This window comes from Uloborus diversus, chromosome 8 (assembly GCF_026930045.1).
Source record: "Uloborus diversus isolate 005 chromosome 8, Udiv.v.3.1, whole genome shotgun sequence".
NCBI classification, from domain to species: domain Eukaryota; kingdom Metazoa; phylum Arthropoda; class Arachnida; order Araneae; family Uloboridae; genus Uloborus; species Uloborus diversus.
Genome location: NC_072738.1, coordinates 65,950,482 through 65,970,362, shown reverse-complemented (window position 1 = coordinate 65,970,362; position 19,881 = coordinate 65,950,482). Strand labels below are relative to the sequence as shown.

The 19,881-nt window shown below is 34.3% G+C and overlaps 1 protein-coding gene across 1 annotated transcript; it reads left to right on the top strand.

Moving 5' to 3' along the window:
- Positions 1-4,566: 4,566 nt before the first annotated feature.
- LOC129228215 (adenosylhomocysteinase A-like) lies at positions 4,567-19,485 on the top strand. The gene is made up of 9 exons (XM_054862879.1): positions 4,567-4,702; positions 6,512-6,702; positions 9,111-9,239; positions 10,048-10,147; positions 11,651-11,763; positions 12,653-12,860; positions 13,626-13,831; positions 15,353-15,547; positions 19,283-19,485. Exons 1-9 carry the CDS (start codon positions 4,675-4,677, stop codon positions 19,412-19,414), a joined length of 1,302 nt encoding a protein of 433 aa, XP_054718854.1. The 5' UTR covers positions 4,567-4,674; the 3' UTR covers positions 19,415-19,485.
- Positions 19,486-19,881: the final 396 nt, after the last annotated feature.

Here is a 19,881-nt window from a genome sequence, read left to right as displayed (position 1 = left end):
GCGACAATTGTTGTATGGTTGACTTTCTTTGCTTTTCGTGATTGTTCAAGGCTTTTCTCAAGTCAAATCTTGAAGTAAGATTTTTGCACAAGATTGGCAAATAATACATGATTTGGCTGATGATTTTCCATTTAAACGGAACTTTAATGTAATTAATGGTTTTTATTATTATTTATTCTGATTGAACACTTACTCATTATCCTAACAACCAGCAGATCTTAAAAATTTTTGCAGAAAGATTTCCGTAGCTGATGCATTTGGCAGTTTTTTCAACGTTGCTGTTTTTGAAGCCGAAGACTACGTCATAATGTTTCTAAGCTTTCATCATGTAAACAAAATATCGCCAATCAAAGAATTTTCAAAAGACTTTTTTTACTGTGTTAAATAATCCAGCAACTAAATTAGGCAAATCCATAAACAGCACAAAAACTTCCATTAATTTTCCTTTTTGCACAATTTCAAACAATCACCAAATAGTATTACTTATTTTGGTAACATTTCGGATGAAACTGTTTAGCGCCATTTTATGGTGACCAAAAATATCTCAGCATCTGGCGACGATATCTCTGTAACGAAAATTAATATCATATCGTTTTACAAAGTAAGGAAAGAATGGGGGAGCATCATCGAAGGTACCCCGAAACGACTTTCGCAAATTCGGTAAAATCGCACCAAGAGCCACAATGATTGAAATTTCCCGAAATAACTAAAGCAAGTATAAGGGGATTACGAGCGCAGCTACTTTTTTTTATTCACTTCGTACTTCATTAGCCATACAGAGAAGGTTTTAGACTCCATGTTAAAAAAAAAGTATCAACAGATTAATCTTTTTAAATATGAGAAGATTAATTTCATGTTTTTTAAATTTGTATATGCTTAAATATAGTGCTTTCGTTTCTAAATCAATACTACTTTGTTCTTTATACTTATTGCTATTTTAGTTTTATGGGTAAGGAAGAAACTCGATTTTTAATCACGTCAAAAAGATGTTTTAAATTCTTTCACTTAAAACAGAAAACAAAAGCAAGTAACGATTTTTTCTAATAATTATTACTGACCCAGGCAACGCCGGGTATTTTTGCTAGTACGATATAAAACATTGAAATTATTATCAATTTCATTAGTAAGAAATCATTTTCTACTCCTCTGCTTTCGGCTGAAAAAAAAAATACATTTTTTCTACGTTCGAAAAATTACACTTAAAAAACGGACTGAGTTCAACTGGTTTTGGTTTTGAATTTTAAGTGTTCGATTAAAAGCGAAATATATGCGGGCATTTAAGCTGGAACGATTAAAGCAGCCTGCTGTGGGAAATAGTTCAATATTCAAAAATAAAAACACTTATTTTTTATCTACTTTATTACTTCTGTAGAATATTTGTTTCAATCGTTACGTGAGATCTTCCTCATTCTTTGGTCAAATTCCATTCTTTACGAATAATTTTAAATCGTATCATGCTGGCTAATGACAAAACATAGACGCAGGATCTTATTTTTTTTCACCAAAAAGCTTTTTTGCTGTTTTTTACTACGCATTCCTTCAATGAAAAGCATTCGAAAAGGATGGCGCAATTGCTAGGTTTGTTGGAGTGTCGTGCTGTTAATCAGAATGGCGCCAGTTCGAATCCGTGCCAATAATGTTTCTTTCTTTCCCGTTAGATGCTCACATGGGCAGGACTGTATTTGCCACAACCTGTTTTTTCACGTGCGAAATAACTGCTTTTTCACGAGTCACTCAGCCACACTTTTAACGACATTTATGTTTGCATTGAAAATATGTACAATCAAAAGGTGAGCGATGATAAAATTATCACCACGATGCATTTAACGAGGTTTTGTTACTGATGTCTTCAAATACATGCCTTCTCTTGTGCGCTTACTTTTTTCCATTTACTTTTTTCGGTTCTTCTTTATAATGTTCTTTCTGAAATTTTTAAAGAGCGAAATGCCTGATGAAACGATTTGAAGCACAGTGCGGAGTTCTGCACGGGTCGACTAGTAAGACTTATTAACGTTGCAAATATACAGTGCTGGCCTCTGGGGAGAGACCCTGCAGATTTAGTTGCAGGGGGTCCGAAATTTATAGATCCGGACATGCAAATATGACCACTGTTTCCCCCCAATTACCCACCCCTTTTGGAGTGCTGGTGATCAACCTCTTCCCCCTCCCAATTTTTTCTAAGCCAAAATTTTCATTTGAGTCGGAGGGAGCATTATATTAATCGTTAACATTCTTCTGGAGGACTAGAGAAAAGAAAAGTTTAAAAAGATGAGCATTTGTAGCAAGGAGGGACCCTCAAAGTTCTACTCCCCCTAAAATATTTTTAAAAAGTCACCAAAAGAACTGTTTTTTCTTTTTCCCACAGTTTGTTTTCGACTGTACTTTTTGATGTTCAATCATTTACTTTTCGATGCAAAATCCAGGTATCGGCTTCACTTCCATGAGCCCCATATCCGGAAAAACTTCAGGTTGAAAAAAAAAGTAATGCTAAAAATAAATATAAATAAAGATGCTAAAAATAAATATAAATAAATAAATAACTAAAATGAAATAAACATGGCCTGCCGGCCGATGCGCCCTCGAACGTCCACTGTGTGCCTTCGTGTTTTTTTTTTTTTTTTTTTTTTGGTTCCCTCAAACTTGTGCGACTTCGTTTACTTTATTTTTATTTATTTTTGGCGCCCTTGAACCTGTGCGCCTTCGTTTTTTCACGCCCTCAAACCTGTGCGCTTTCGTTTATTTTTGCACCTTTAAAACCTTTGCGCCCTCGAACCTCAGTTCTTTCGTGCCTTTTGGTAATAAAGGTTGGCGCCCTCTTGGAGGATTCATTCCGCCCCTGCCTGCTTGTCGATCTTTGTGATTTATAATCCTCTCCAACGAAATTGTCCTCTCTCTTCTCGTCTTTCTATGACAGCGCCAAAGGCGCCCATATGAGAGGGCAAGAGGGGGCTCAAGCCTCCACCTCCCTTTGAAATTAGAACTTCCTTGTTTTTAGTACTTTTTTCTTTGCAAAAATGTAAAAACATTTCTTCTCCAGCAATTAATCAATAAGCTATTAAAATTGTCAAATTTTAAAAACTCTAACCTGTACTGAAATTGGTTTCTGTGGGGAAAATATCCTGCTAAACCATGGGGAAAATATCTGAGCCTGAGCCCCCCCCCCCCCCTTAAAATTTTGCATATTAGCGTACTTGGTCAGCGAACGTGATAATAGTCTGCATGCATGTTAGTATCCAGTATTTCATGCTCGTGCCTCAATGAGAAAAATTTCCTGAGACAAGTTAGAACTGAAGAGTAAAAAAAAAAAAAGTTTTGATGCTAATTTAATGATACATCCCAAGCAAAGCGCCGTCTTAATAAGAAAAAAAGCCTTTTCGATGTAGTGTTACAGAATTTGCCACCCCTAACAAAGTGCCGCCCGGGACGAGTAGTGCCTCCTTTGCCATCCCCCTACGCTACGCCACTGCCTCCGTGTTCGTTAACGGTGATTGGTGCACATAAAATCTGTCGTGGTTACAAAGTCCTCCAAATGAATCTATAAATCTGTGGGTGTTGGGGCAGCGATTGCTTGCCCCCCCCCCTCCCGCTTCTGATCTGGATCAAAAACACAGAGCTGTCTTCAGAGCCCCATCCAACTGGTAAAACCATAAATAGTGGTGTAAATGGAGTGTGACATGATACTATGACCCAAGGAATAAATGCCTCGAAATAGTAGTTATTTACTGGTATTTTTCATACATTTATGAATTTGAATGATATATAAATGTGTCATCTTTAATCGTTGCAGCGGGCAAGACATTAAGGTTCAACATATGATCATGTAAAAATTTAGACAACCACGTTAAAAAGGCACAAAGTTTGGAGAAAGAACACATAACATGGGCGTGGTTTTTGTTGTTTTCCGATAAAATTTGAATTGCTTGCCTTTGAGAGGACCATGATTACCTCCCCTTCCCTCTTTGTTCTCAATTTCCTTTTATTAAAACCATCAAAGAACAAAGAAAACCATCATAGATGGACTAAAACTGTAAATTTCCACTGGAGATACACCTCTCCCCTTGACCTTTAGCTGGGGGGGGGGAATCTTGCTCCCCTAGATTCAAAAGTAAATTCTACCATTGATTGTCGGAAGTCGTGCAATATTTGAGAACGCATTTAGGAAATCTGGGGCCCCCTTCCAGCGCAGCTTGGCCTTGGCTAGAGTCTCAACATGAAAACGAAAACCCTACTCTAGGATATCCTTGCTCCCATGACTCCCTCCCTCTGGATCGTGCACATTTGTTAATTTTTAAATTAGTTTCTGTCCATTAAAGACGATTATTTTTAATGCAGTTTCTTCTTCTTCTGACACAACTGACATGATTCTCTTTTCATCTAGATTATGTACCGGAATGTTCACAATCGTTTCATTACACATCTGCCCTCAGTTGAAAATACTCGACGCTCTTCAAGATAAGGAATAATTTCTTGACGTCATAGTGTTTATCCAAAAATCATAACCTTCAAGTTTCGTAATGGCCTATGAGATAAAAGCGACGCAACATTCTGCATCTGATAAGTGGCAACTGTTTTTACTACTTTTCTTTTCTTTCTCTTGGCGGCAGCGTTGCACGCGGTTTGTCTGCAGACGACGTAACTTACCGGCATAAGGAATTATATAATTTTTTAGAAAACATGAATTCAAAGCCGAAATATAAAGTTGGTAAGCCATTTATGATTCAATTGTTTTTATGGGATTTTTTTTTATGCTTAAGAATATTATTCAGCCCTTCTTTTAGGTTATTTTCTGTATATGTTTATTCACAAAGCTAGATGAAACGTCTGCTTCAAACTGCACCAAATAAGATGTTATGAATAAACTTATTGTTGAAGACTTTGTTGTGTGATGAAATTTTGCATTCTTTTGTCACAAAGACTTTTAATAAATGTTCCCATTTTGATTTTGAACTTTGGAAGGCGATTTCACTGGTTTGGGCGTGGATGTATATTTTTAAAAACTTTTGTTGGTTTGACTACCTGCAGTTCAAAGTATTTAAAATTTTTGATATTGTATATACCGATGATTTCTTGCAAACACTTTTTTTTTTATGGAAAAGATTTGCGAATTAAATGCTTTCTGAGTGTAAAAATGCATTTAGCAGTTAAAATCAATGAAATGACATGCTGCCATTTTGAAGACTCTCATGACTCTAGCACTGCTTAAAATGTCAATAGGTTTCTAACTGAAATATCATTTAATTTACATCTCAATTAAAATGAATGAAAAAAGAAAATGATTCTAATTATATTGAGTTTTTGTGGCTACCCCAATAACTTTATTTAGGAAAATCTCCTGCAATTATGTTCATTCAACAAGAGCAAAATGTGTTTCAGGTCTTATTTCTGTGATTTTGTTTTTGGAAAAAAAATTCCCAAGATCTTTCAAGAGTTTCCAAGACTTCATCTGTTTCAGATATTTTTTGTACTGCAATCTTTTTCTCTTGTGAACTTTTATGAAATAATTGCTATTGTTACACAGGGCTGGCTAGAATTTTGCCACCCCAGGCAATGTTGATAAGTGTTACCAATGGTCTTAATAATTTATACACATATTTTTTAAATAATCAAGGATACTGTCACATATTGCTGCAATTTGTGCTACAAAAAAATAAAACTAAGGAGCAAATTTAAGTTTTTTTCTCGTTTTGCCTCTTTACATTTTGCTATCATGAAATTTGTTGCTCCTAATATCTGTCGCCCTATGTGATGGCACAGATTGCCTTCTCGGGTTGCTAGACTTGTTGCTGCATAATCACTAAAGTTTTGTGGATTAGACGAGATAAAATACTTCAAGGAAAAACTTATTCCAACTACAGATCTAGACATAAAAATTATGGGTTTTTTTTGTATACTCTTAAAGATCTCATTATCTCTGTTCTGCCGTGAAAAGGTAAAGGACAGTATCTGCAGAAATGGGTTTTTTAGATATCTAAAGAAACAAGTTTTGGATCCCATACTAACAACATGGAAATGTTGGAATTTGACGTTTTTTGGTGCTTTACTTTCTGCGGAAACCAAATAAGCAAGCTTGTAAAATAAAGCTAATGTGTAATGAATGAGAAAATGTCTAAAAAATGAAAAATTTGCAGATACTGCTCATCGCACGCTGTGTGCGGATAAATTTGATGCTATGTAGATACATTTGCTGTAGATATGTGCATTGACTGAAAATTGTTATTAATATCCATATTCAACACTGATCATCTTCAAAAGTCGAAGATAAATTAATGTAAAATGTTCATTATTGCTTTTACAAATACATGATTAAAAGCAAAAGATGCATTTTCTTACTAAAAATTTTACCTTCCCACTGCATGTTGATTTTCATTCCTACAGATAGTTTTTAACTATGTGCGCAGATACTTTATATTTTTATCTTACTTTGATACTACTGCCCTTTACCTGTCCATGGCAGTTATTCTGTCCCATCTGTATTTTGTATCTTAATATCATTCCTTCTTGCTTTTCTCAGCCGACATATCTCTGGCCGACTTTGGTCGCAAAGAGATTGTGATGGCAGAGAACGAGATGCCTGGCCTGATGACCCTGCGGAAGAAATATGGGCCCTCGCAACCCCTGAAGGGGGCACGGATAGCCGGTTGTCTGCACATGACCATCCAGACCGCTGTTCTTATTGAGACCTTGCTGGATCTTGGAGCCGAGGTGAATTTTTGTCATCCATCCTTTGTACTATTCTCTACCCTTTTCAGATGGCTTGAATTAAGTGCTCAGTGCTAATATTGTTTGAATGAAAATGTCAGTGATTTAAAATAAGCAGCTCCATGGTCATTTTCCCAAATTGACGCTGTAACATCATTTGTCTTAACTTTTAATTTCAAAAAATAGTAGCAATTGTTTTTTTTTTGTTGTTGTTGTTTTTGTTTTTTTAATTTTCCTTACATTTAGAGTATTCTTTCATTTCCGATTATTTAACTGTATTTATATTTTTATCACAAATTCTTATTGATCCATCAAGCTTATTGTTAGAGCAAACCTAACCTGACAGTTTACTTAATAATGTGCAGATCCTAATCATAGTCTTCACAATGTTGTCAACAGCGCTTTGCCCTAACTATTGTTTATTTATAATTCAACTTACAATTTATTTTTTAACAGTTATTTTAGCCATTGAAATTATTTTATTTTTAGTAAATAAATAAATAGTTTTTTGCTTGACAGCTTAATATCTTAACTATTATAGCAAGATGTGATCTAATTTTATGATTATACACCATTATTAAATGCTGAATGACTTTTTCAATAAGTGATCAAACTACTGAACAGAATACATGGTACTAATAATCGGTGAAAATTATCTGCATATATTTTACAACGTATAAAATAGTCAAATTTAAATCCAATTTTATTTGAAGTATGTCTATATTTATAAGAATTTTTCCAATTCATTTGTGCTTCTCTCATGGAAAACACGAGTGCTGATTCATTTGTATTAAATAATTACAAGATTGTTTTTTACCATCTCCAAGCAACAGTAGGATATCTTACTGTATTCCTAGCATTAGCTATCTTACTGTAGCTTTTAGGCGATGATTATGATTTATGCCAAATAATATGGTCTTCAACACTAATTAGTTTTCAGTTATTTTTGCTTTGAGGGATTTCTGTGATTTATTTGAAGCTTTTCTGTTATAAGTCTTCATTTTTTTCCTTTCTTTCTTCTTAATTCTTATCAGAAATGATATCGCAATTAGGAGTAGATAAGAGACAATAGCAATGAAAGTGTACATAGATAATAACAATTCAGTTCTGTTTCATAGCGACAAGAGCTGTGATTTATTTCTTCAAAGATACAGTGAAGCACCGTTTATACGTTTCTCTTTTATGTTTTTATCAATTATACATTTTTAAAATTGGTCCCTGCAAAGTCTAATGCACATTAATCTATAATTATACGTTTTTTCTTTTGTACGCTTTTCATACAGTCCCTTCAAAAACGTATAAACGGTGCTTCACTGTATTCATAAGTTGCAGGCACCCCTCATGATGCACCCTCCTCCCTTCCCTCCCTATTAGTGTCACAGAGCAACCACTCTCCCCTAGGGCAAGAGCCCAGAATAAAGACAAGATTTCCTTGGAATCACCCTAATATTTAAATAACACTCTGAGCTCTTTCAGGGACACTTGAGCATATTGCATCATATATGAGAATGAGACATATTTATTAAATGATTTGCACAGTCTATCTAGAAAACAAAAGTTGTGACAAGTGTTCAACAATTCGGCATAAATAATTAGTAGAAACAAAAATACTGTGAAATTTCCCGTCAAAATATGATGATGATATATGAATGATCCCGTCATTGTTCTTAAAATCCGTTAATGGCAAATCTGAAAGTCCCGAACAAATTAAACGCAACCCTCCAATAACACATCTAAAATCTTTGATTATCATCTGTTGGCAGTCCAAAAAAAAAAAAAGATAAATGGCCAAAAATAATCAAAAGAGAAAGTTAAACTTCAAAGCTAAAAGCAAGAGTTTTATTTGTTCACAGTCAAAAAAAAAATAATTACTAAAATTTTGATGCATCAAGGGTTTAAAAAAATAAATTTCTGGATAACTGCAAAGAATGTTTTCAAATTTTTTATGATAAATGCTGGCAAAAAAAAAAAATTCCCTCGATTTTGAAGGTTTCGAGGTATTAAAGTTTGATCTAACCAGGGGTGGACTGGAACCAGCAAAAGGGAGCCAACCTTGGCCTCCAAAGAGCAGGAAAAAAAAGGTGCAAAAGGGAGGGGAGTGCAGAAAAAAAAAGTTTTCATAGGTTTAAGAGTTTAAAGAAAAGGAAAAAAGCGAAATAATGTTGCACAGGTTTGTAAGCAAAAAAAAAGGAAGTTGTACAAATAAAATAAATTTAAAAAATAATAATAAAAAGTATTCAGGCTTCAAGGCACATAGGCAGAGGGGCACATCAGCCTGTGGGCCGGTGGGCCAGTCTGCCCCTGGACCCAACAGTGTTATTTTGCCTTGAGAATATTAAGATTTTTCAGGTCTGGCCATCACAATCATCCCCTGTTAAGAGTACGTTATCAATGATGCTGTTAATCTCTAGGTCCAGTGGTCCAGTTGCAATATCTTCTCAACCCAAGATCATGCTGCTGCAGCCATCGCTCTGAGAGGAGTCCCTGTATATGCATGGAAAGGTGAAACCGATGAGGAGTACATTTGGTGCATTGAACAGGTGCTTTGTTTTCCTTTCTTTTGACAAAGTTAACTCATTAATTGTAAAGACTTATTCCTTCCTTGTGATTTAGCCAAATAATATGAATCTTGTTTCTTTATTTGATAACAACTCCATTTTTCTGCATGGTTTATTTATATTAAACCCCAAAATAATGTTAGGATTATTTATAATTTGCCTTACTTTTCAGAAAATTCTGAGTCATTCTAAGATATTTAATGTAAAGCAATTAAATGGGTGAAAAGTAACCATTATAAAATCTCATAATGTTCTTTCGCTCTTAAAAATCTTCGTAATTTAGTAGTGACTGAATTTTCTGTGCTGGTTACATTGTGCATCAATGCTGTGAGAATTTCATAGTTATAAATTGTTGCTAATCTATTTCAAATGCATTGAGTTGTAACTTGCATGTAATGACTTGTATTAGAATGTATAACATAAAACATGTTTTTTTTGTCTTAACTCTATAACTGATATTGCTTACTGCTGACCTCTGTTCAGTTATACATATGAGGTAGTGAGAAGCAAAGGGATGTGAGTGACAAAATTAAAAATTTGGTGATAATCAGTATAATAGTAGGTGACCCTCTTTTCTGTCTTGGGGCAAGAGATAGTACCAGCAGCCCTTGTAGGTGATACAGCGTGATTTAGAAAAACTTGTCAATGAGAGCCTACCTAGGATCTTATCTTTAAATGTGTTTCACTCAAAACGTAAAAATGTTCACTTCCCTTTGCTTCTCACTGCCTCATATACATATCAATCTCATTTTTATGTACTAATTTGCCTTTTTTTTTCTCCTTTTCAAAGACAATAGTATTTCCCGATGGACAACCCCTGAATATGATTCTGGATGATGGTGGTGATTTAACTGCTTTAGTGCATGAAAAATATCCCCAATTTCTCTCTGGTAAGATTTGATCAGAACGAGGGCCGTGTCCAAGGGGAGGGTTTTAGGGGTTAAACCCCTCCCATTAGGGTAAAAATAATAAGCCAAATTAATAAAATGTACATTTGACTAGTTTTAAAGTAAAAGTTTGTGTGCAGCGTTTCTTTAAAAAAGGAAAAATAAAGTAAAAAAATCTGCAATATACGACTTTTAGAGCTTTACCAACTGGAACAATATTTCGGAAAAACTGTGGTGGAAGAAGCGCTCAATGATTTGTCAGTATAAAGCCAAAATTGCTTGCCAAAGTTAATATTACTTAAAGAGGTTATAAAGGATTTAGCTTATGTTGCAGCTATGAAGATGCATTAGTGATTGTGTTTGGTAATGTAACTTGCATCTGCAATAAGTTATTTGTTGTTTCGTTTAACGTTTAGTTAAGCACTAGCTGTACCCGACGCGCGTTGCTATGCCAACAAAAAAATACATCATTATACTGATTTTCATGACGAATCGGTTGAACGGGGCAGAAGTTGCTACTCTGCAGTGCCACCTGGTGGCGAGTGGCTTCAATGAGCATATTATGCACCTTCTCCGTGGAAAAATACATATATATAACAATTTTCATAATAATCGGTCCAGGTATCAAGTGAAGCCGTGACTATACTCAAATTTTGTACTCACGCAGTTTGCAAGATCAATCCATCGCTAAAAATATCAAATAGAAAAAGTTTTAAATCCCCCCGTTGCATGAAAAGCCATAAAACAATAAAGAAAGAATTTATTTGTTCAAACTCAAGAAAAATGGCAACAGCTAACTTCTTATGAGATCTTTCATGCGAATTAATTTCTGCAGCCGATAATTTTATTCATATTTATCCGATGGATTGTGACTTAAGTTGGAATAAAAAAAGAACTATCGATCGGATTTTTTTCGAACTGGTCTATAAACATTCCTGCAATATTTTCTTGTTTAATAATTTGAGTTACTTTCATGCCCATTAATTAATTTAGACCCATTATTTAAAAAAACTTAAGCTATATTTAGCTTAAATCTGCACCTCTGAGACAAAAGGACATAAGTTGAAAAATTGTAATTATCTGTTTTTTAGTGCATTAGATGCAAAAGCCTATCCCTCATCGAGCCATGGGACCGTAATTCTTTTTTAGAAATTCTTTTCAATCTTTTACCAGGGTTAGAAGCGCGAGCGGCCCATTGTTTGCATGTGGCAGAAAAAGTTTTTTCTCTCTAATGTAAAATTATCATAATGTGACTTACGTTTCTCAGGCTCTGAGGTACGGAGAGAAATGTCTCCAAACAAAAAATGAGTTTTTGGCCTCTGATTTAAATTGTTATTATTCTGCTACTATTGAACTAAATTTTAATCTTAAACAGCCTCAGGGCAAAATATTGACTTGTTAAAAAATTTAAATGAATAAGGTGTTATTCCATGAAAAACAGTGAATAAAATGCTCATTCCTTGATTTGAAGGCTTTGTTTTGTGTACTTATATTATTTTATTGCAGGCATTCGTGGTGTATCTGAGGAAACCACCACTGGAGTACACGCCCTGTACAAAATGCTGAATAGTGGCAAGCTGAAAGTGCCTGCCATCAATGTGAATGACTCTGTTACCAAGGTATTAACTGCTCTTTGTCTAAAGTTAAAAGAATCAGCCTGAATTAAATTTTGCTATTTTAATCCAGAAGAAATTGGCAGAAATATTTTTCAGAGCTCACAAAAATGCATTTTTTAATTAGTTATGGCCAATATAAGAGTTCCCTTATAGGGCGGAGAGCAATTGGGGGAGCTCAACCCCCCCCCCCTTCAGAAATTAGAACTTTCTTGTACTTTTAGTACTTTTTGCAGAAGTGCAAAAACATTTCTTCTCTAGCCATTAATGAATATGTTACTAAAAATGTCAAATTTTAATAACTCTAATCAGTTTTGAAATTAAAGCAGTTTCTATGGGGACTATATCTTGCTAAAGCATGGAGAAATTATCTGAGCTCCCCCCCCCCCTTTAAATTTTGCATATGGGCACCCATGGACCAATCCCCGGTAATAGGCCCCGTTGGGGACTAATTCTTTCAGAATAAGAGAACCATATGCAATTTGACAACAAATTTGTATCTAGCCACTCTTTTTTTTTTTTTTTTGTCTTTGAAATGGTAAGTAAATTGATATTTTAAAAGGAAAGTTATGTTTACTCTCGTAAAAGTGTAGATTTTTTAAATTATTGTTTTCTAATTTTCTTTTGAACAACATATTTTTGACATCCAACGTCCTTGTAAATTGATATACAAAAGTTAAATAAGCAAGTTTATGCCTTTTTTTTTTTTTTTTTTCTGAATCGGTAAACTCTAAAAAAAAAAAGCCTGTAGTGAGGGGCTTAAAAAATTGATGCTTAAGAATTTATCATTTTTATAGGACTCTGGTTATCACTCATAATGCACAAAACCTTCTGACAAATTGTGCTTTATGTTATTTTTTTCTAGTCTCTTACACATTTGTGTTTTATTTTTTAGAGTAAGTTTGACAATCTGTATGGCTGCCGTGAATCGTTGACGGATGGCATCAAGCGTGCTACTGACATCATGTTGGCGGGCAAGGTGTGTGTCGTTGCTGGCTTTGGGGATGTCGGCAAAGGCAGTGCCGCCTCCCTCCGTGCCTTTGGAGCCAGAGTCATCATCACCGAGATTGATCCCATCAATGCTTTACAAGCTGCTATGGAAGGTAAATGCGTGATTTTGCTCAATTGCTTTGATGCTTGAAGTTTGTAAAAACGTTGATCATTACAACGAGATTAAAAAAGAAGAAATGTAGTAGACTAGGAAAGTAGTATTTTCAGTGCTCGATCTATAATTTTTCTTAACTAAGGCAAAAACTTGAAACTGCCGCCTTTACTCATCTTCCTTTAAGTTTATATCTAGTTTCAGTGAATAAGGAGAAATTGCAGCTTGAGGCAAGGATCCCGACTTGCTCCCGCCTAGATTCGGCACTGAGCATTTTGTACGTGATTTAGAAAGCATTAAAAAAAATTACAAATTTATTTATTTGTTTGCGTGCGTGTGTCTTTTGTATAATTATATCATTCATTAATTTATCACTTTGTAGCTTTCTGATACGCTACTAACAAATTGGTTTTTATTATTATTTTTTTTTTTTTTTTCAATGTTTTACATTTTTTGAAAGGAGAGCTCAGTTACGTTTGAAATTTTCAAATCTGAGTGCCCATATACAAATCCCTCCCTGTGAAACTTTATTATTTACTGAAATAAGTAGTAAAAATGAATTCTTTTTACTTATTTATATTTTGGAGGGGGGGGGGGGAATTCTGCAGGTAATCACAAGAGAAGTCCTTAAAATGATAGATTAGTGAAAGGTATATAATGAATTAAACAAGAGGGTGGAATCAGATAGCAAAAAAAGAAGAAATAAATGTTTTCATTTCATAAATTCTGTGTCACTGTTTTGCTTCAATTGAAATATTTATTCTAGGTTATGAAGTAACAACCATGGAAGAAGCATGTAAAAGTGCCCAAGTGTATGTGACGACGACTGGTTGTCGTGACATCATCCGTGGTGAACACTTCATGGCAATGAGAGATGATTCCATCGTCTGCAACATTGGCCATTTTGATATTGAAATTGATGTCAAGTGGCTGGATACCAATGCTGTAGAAAAAATAAACATCAAACCTCAGGTACTTTGTTAAACAGTGTGAACTATAAAAAAAAAAATAAATGCCTTTGTCCTGAAAAATATTTGTGCTTTTTGACGTTATTTCTTGTGTGAACTATGTCTAAAATGCTTAATCATTTAAAATTTGTTATTCTATGTTGCTTTGTAGTATTTTTAGCTGCCTATTTGTAGTTTGCAAATGATTAGTATAGTATCAAATGTAGCATGGAGAAAACAGCAAGGCAGAAATTGATTTTATGTACGGAATATTTAAAACTAAAGTCAATTGTGTGTGTGTCCAGGTATTTATGATATACTGATTTATCTATGAACTTGTTCTAGCAAAAAATAATTACTTGAAAATAATCATAAAAGGCGTGTGACAGAATTGTCACTTGCCTGTCACAGTTTGTGACTGTATTTCTGATATATCTATGAATTTATTGTAGCAAAAAATAATTATTTAAAAATAATCATAATTATTAAAAATTCTACTAAATGACTTCTTACTTGTGAAAAGACTCAAGTGAATATTTAATTTCTGTTTGTGTAATTTTTGTGAATTAGGGAAAATAAAATATTTATTAGAGAGTAAAGTGGTAATTAGAATAAAAATGCTGTCTAATAAAGCATTTAACTTTTGCTTGTTTTAAAAAATTTCAAGTGCTGATCAAAATTAGAAAGAAAGATGCTTGTGGTTGTTTCAAAATAGAACTATTTGAATGTAGTTGCTTAGTACAAGTTAATGTTAATATTATCATTAAAAAAAAAAAAAACTTATATGTAATACTTTTTTTAAATTTAAGTTATTTATTATGTGTCTGTTCACTTTTTCCGAAAATAGTTTTTGGTTTGTATACTACATTGTAATACCAGAGTTGAAAAAATTCTTGTCATTACTTTCAATGTTCTTAAAGTTTTAGTTTGACAAAGCAGTTGGAAAGTTGAAAATGCTATTTCAGTTCACTGAATACAATATGTTAGATCTGCAGTCTCTATTTTTATGTGGAGTTTTAGAAATGTTTAATTGTGCAATTATTTGCAAATTATGAACGAAATGTTTTTTTTTTTTTTTTGCAGTGTAGGAGTTTATATTAGCTCATTTATGAGCTTATCTGCTTTCAAATCTGTAACAACTTTGCTGGTTGTGAGGCGTGCAGAGCTGCTTTAGCTTTTTGCTAGTGCATTGCCTTTTCTTTCAATACTTGACTTAACACATCATATACCACTGAAAAGCTATGAAGTTTATCTATTCAATGTTTTATAACACATTAGATGTTGCTCCATATTTTGTTCGTTGAAAACATTGAGCCAGTACTTGAGTCAAGAGGTTAAATTGCACTGTTAAAAAGAAAATTTATTTTGCTAGTTAAGTCATTGCATAATGTATTCAAAACTTACATTTGGTTTTTACTTTTTTATTACTCCTTAAAAGTTCATAATTTCAACTGCAGTCATTATATACAAACCCTTTTTGTGTTATCTTTCTCTTTTATATCACATTTATTGTCTTCCATGCTAAAAGCAACTTCTCCTTCATCAGGTCGACAGATACAAGCTCCCAAATGGTAACCACATTATTCTGCTGGCAGAGGGCCGCCTGGTGAACTTAGGTTGTGCCACCGGACATCCCAGTTTTGTCATGAGCAACTCATTCACAAACCAAGTCATGGCACAGATTGAGCTGTGGACCAAACCTGAGAACTATCCAGTTGGGGTCTACTTCCTACCGAAAAAGGTAACCTTCTGTTAAAGATCATTTTGTGGTAGTTGCTGTATTAATTAAATTATTTTTTGATCGGGTATAAAAGATATTATCTAATTATTGCAAACAAACATCCACTTGCTAGTTCATTAATCTTTTTGAAATGATTTTTCTTCTCTTGATTTCTATTGAACCAGTAGTGCCAACTTTTGCCTCCAGGTATTTTTTTATTCAAATGCTAGTTGTCTCTGTCTGTTAAAGCTATAAATAAAAATACAATAAATGTTTATAATTGCAATGAAACAACTAATTTAAGATACTGATTAAGTGTGTATTGTGAGAAATTGTACACTCACCAAAAGTCTTTTCTTGCATGCTTTTTTAGGTGCTACCAAGTTAGGTTAAAAAAATATTGATGTACTTTATGCTTCAAATGTTTTATATTTACTTCAAATTGTGTAGTAGTCTAGGTGACGTAGCTAGGGTGGGGCAGAGGGGGTGGTGCGGCCAAGGGCGGCACTTTTGGAGAGGCGGCAAATTAACCCTTTTGATGTGGGAAAAATTTATCTTGCAAATAAGGAAATTATGGTTTTAATCTGTTACTGCAGGCAAAAAGAAAATCCTTGAAATGTAAGACTTTTTTATCCCTATACCAGATTAAAATTACTTTGACACAAAACTTATCTTCTTTCTCTCAAAAGTCTTTCTTGATAGCATATCAGTACAATTCCTTGTTTCTTTCTGGGGGAAGGGTGCAGTGGTCAGTTCATGGGACCAATGTTTTTTTGACTGTAGAAGTTAACTCTAGTAGGAAGAAAACATTGATGTTTTCTAATTTTCGTTTTTGAAAGAGTTAACCCTGGATTTTAAGAGAATTTTTTGAAAACCTCCTGGAAACAAAAATTTTTTTTTTTTTTTTTTTAACTTAAGGAAAATGGTGACAATAAGGGAGAGGAAGGTGACAAATGATATACGAAACAATTGGCTCATCACAGGGGTGGCTTTATATGTTTCAGAGTTCACTTTGATTTCTCATTCATTACAAGAGTTCTTTATTTCAAAAGAAGTAAAAGGGGTTTCTGTTTTCTCGCTTTTGAGAGTAGAAAATCTGTCCAATAACTGTAGATCACATGTTAGTCTATTCCTTCTAGAAAGTAAACGAATTTCATTTTTCAGCGTTTGGTTTGTTCCCTCAACTTGGCCAAACATAGTCTGAAATTGCATTTTAGCGTATTCAGTTTCAAATAATTCCGGTAGGGAACCTCTCCCACCTCTACTCTGACGTAGAAAGGAGAGCTCTCGAATCTTTCATCCCTTTTCATGATATCATCAAAGATAGCTTAAAAATACAGCTTTATACCTCAATGATGAAACATTTCTAGGCAGAGCCCAAAACCTGTATTTTCCTCCAACGTAGCAAACACAGCCAAAAGGTACATATTTAAGCGTTTAATTCTAAAAACTTTCCAGGAGAAAACTCCTACCCTCTCTTCTCAAGTCTCAACATATAACCTAAATTTACGTTTTCAATACTTCACTATCAATTTGGGAAAGCAGCATTTGATCCTTGACTATCCTTGATCTCCTAAGGGGGTCAAAGGTAGCTTAAAATAAGTTTTTAGGATTTCAGTTTCGGAATTTTTCCGAGAGAGAGCCCTTAATCACCCCCTCCCCCATCATCTAATGTCTCCAAAAATTAAAACTGAGTTTTGAAAATTTCAATTTGGAAAAATTTCCAAAGAAGGAAAGCCAAACTCCTCACACCTTTTCCTAATGTCCCCAAAGATAGCGAAAAACTTAGTTCTTAGAAATTTGCATGCTTGAGAGAGCTTGCTGAACCTTCCTTCTTAAAGATAGCCTAAAATGAACTTCAGCTTTAAAAAAGATTTTGAGCGAAACCTCCCTCTACCCCCTCTAGCTCCTAACATTATTAAACAAAGACTAAGTCGGGCTTCGATTACGGAAATTTTCTATGAGAAAGCGGCCTAGCTTCACAGCATTCTTGGTGCCGTTAGGTGTTAGGGAGCCCTTTAACTCCATTAAAGCTTAACAAGTAGAACCGCGTTTTTGAGACTTTGGTGCCAAACAAGTTTTAAAGAAAGAAACCAAACCTTCCCTCTTCCACAAAACCACCAAAAATACCCTTAAAACTGATTTTAATTTAAAAAATATTTCAGTAAGAAACCTCAGCGCCCCTCTCTCCCCTCACGCCTACAACTGCGTTATAATTAAAAAAATTTTGCCAAAGATAGCCTAAAATATCATAGTTCAGAGCCCTAAATTTTCGAATTGAGTATCTGACCGTTGCCGATTTTCTTAACCTCTCCAAAGTAGCCTAAACTGCATTTTAAAACTTAGATTTCAGAAAATTTCCTTGCATTTTCCGCCGATCCCCTAATGTCAACAGAAAAACACAAAAACAGATTTTAGTTGTGCAAAAAAAATCGCAAGCAAACCAAATCCACCCTTTCCCCTATATTAAATGAAATTGTGTTTTTTTTTTTTTTTTACATAAATGAAGCAATTTTCTCCAAGTGTGCACCCCCCCCCCCCCCCCCGCTTTTTTTTCTTTTTCAAGCATATAGAAATTAAGTCTTTTTTTCGTTAAATTTCTAGTTTTGATTTAAACACCTTTTACAGTTTACTGTTTTTGCTGTTTCACAATGAAAGGGCGGCAAATTGAGGAATCGCCCTGGGTGGCAGACACGGTAGTTATGCCACTGAGTAGTCTCATAAAAAAAATTAAAGATTGGTACAAAATTGTAAGTTCTCCCGATACAAAAATTGTTTTATTTTCCTACCGCTGCACCCCCCCCCCCCCCCATATTAGTCTCCCTTTTTTTTAAGCATTTGTAATCATCTATGAAATAAATCTGTTTTTATCAGAAATTAAGCAAATCATAAGTGCAAGATAGTGAACAATACTATTGCAATACTGTTTATGAAACTATTTGTTACTTGAATAAAAATGACAACGTGTATAAAGTACAAATAAAGTAGTCTTTTATACTACTTTATTTGTACTTTATACACGTTGTTGTCATTTTTATTCATTCCATAGTACAAAGTTTTCGACTGCTTTTTTACTATTTATTACTTGTTTCTCTTTTTCTTTTTTTACATTCCAAAACATGCTCCTTGTGTATTCTTTGTTACTAGAAAAAGTGCTATTTGTGCTGCTATACTCCTGAATTGTTTTTCCTCTGACTACATAAAAACTCCTAAAATACATTCTACCTCAAGAGTATTAACCCTAAATAAATCAAAAGAAATATCACTTTACATATGCAATCAATGTGAAAAATTTGATTTAATCAACACCATTCCTTTACGTGTTCTAGCATATGCATAAAGTTGTACATGAAGCATTCTGTGAATAACGAGAAAAGAATTTTAATAAAATGTAGACATAGTTCTGGGTCTTAGTATCTTCAGATCCGGAGCAAATCCTGAAATTGCCATGCTTAGAGATCTTCCTTCAAGTTTTTATAGAGTTTCAGCAAAAAAGAAACACACACACAGAAATTTGGTGAATTTTCCTCTTGAGGCAAGGACCCCTGCTTGCTCCCCATAGATTCGGCACTGAATATGGAGCTCGGTGGTGTACTAATCTACCCTAACAGGAGCATACAGATCAATATCCCTAAAGCCCTGAATTAATTTTAATTTACTAAAAGTTAATATATCAATTAAAGTTTTTAAGTTCTATTACAGGAATTTTGAGCATTCTTGTTTAACTTACATGATCTTTTTCTATCCCCGCTGTAGCTAGATGAAGAAGTGGCTGCCTTACATCTTGATCATCTGGGAGTGAAATTGACAAAACTCACTGACAGTCAAGCCTCCTATCTATCACTCAACAAGGAAGGTCCCTTCAAGCCTGGGCATTACCGATATTAGCAACAGAATTGCTGTGTATAATCATTGACTGGAGATTAGTTTATAAATAAAAATTCAATTTTGTTTTTTAATTTTTTGCGTGACTGAAACAGTTATTGATAGGGCATATTGCCGTGGGCAAGTTAACGGCAGTACCTGTGGAAATAAGTTTTGAGATGTTTGAAGAAACGCGTTTTGAATTCAATACTAACAGTCGGGATATTTTTTAACTTTCAAGTAATTATTAAGTCAAATGTGCACTTTTCTTCATTTAACTTTTTATTATTCTTTTACCAATTGGAGGGGTTTAACCCCTAAAACCCTCCCCTTGGACGCAGACTTGTAAGGGGCAAGAATGGTCCCAAATAAGTATCTCATGCATAAAAGGCGTCTAAAAATGTGCATTACAGGGCTGAATATGAGATGATAGACGCCTTGCTCACACTTCCTCAGTGGACACATCAAATCCCTTGCTTTCCAGCAGAGTT

Coding starts and splice junctions, on each gene's coding strand:
- LOC129228215 (XM_054862879.1), top strand. CDS start 4,675: ATGAATTCAAAGCCGAAATATAAAGTTG. Junction 9,240..10,047: donor ACATTTGGTGCATTGAACAG/GTGCTTTGTTTT, acceptor TCCTTTTCAAAG/ACAATAGTATTTCCCGATGG. Junction 15,548..19,282: donor TCTACTTCCTACCGAAAAAG/GTAACCTTCTGT, acceptor TCCCCGCTGTAG/CTAGATGAAGAAGTGGCTGC.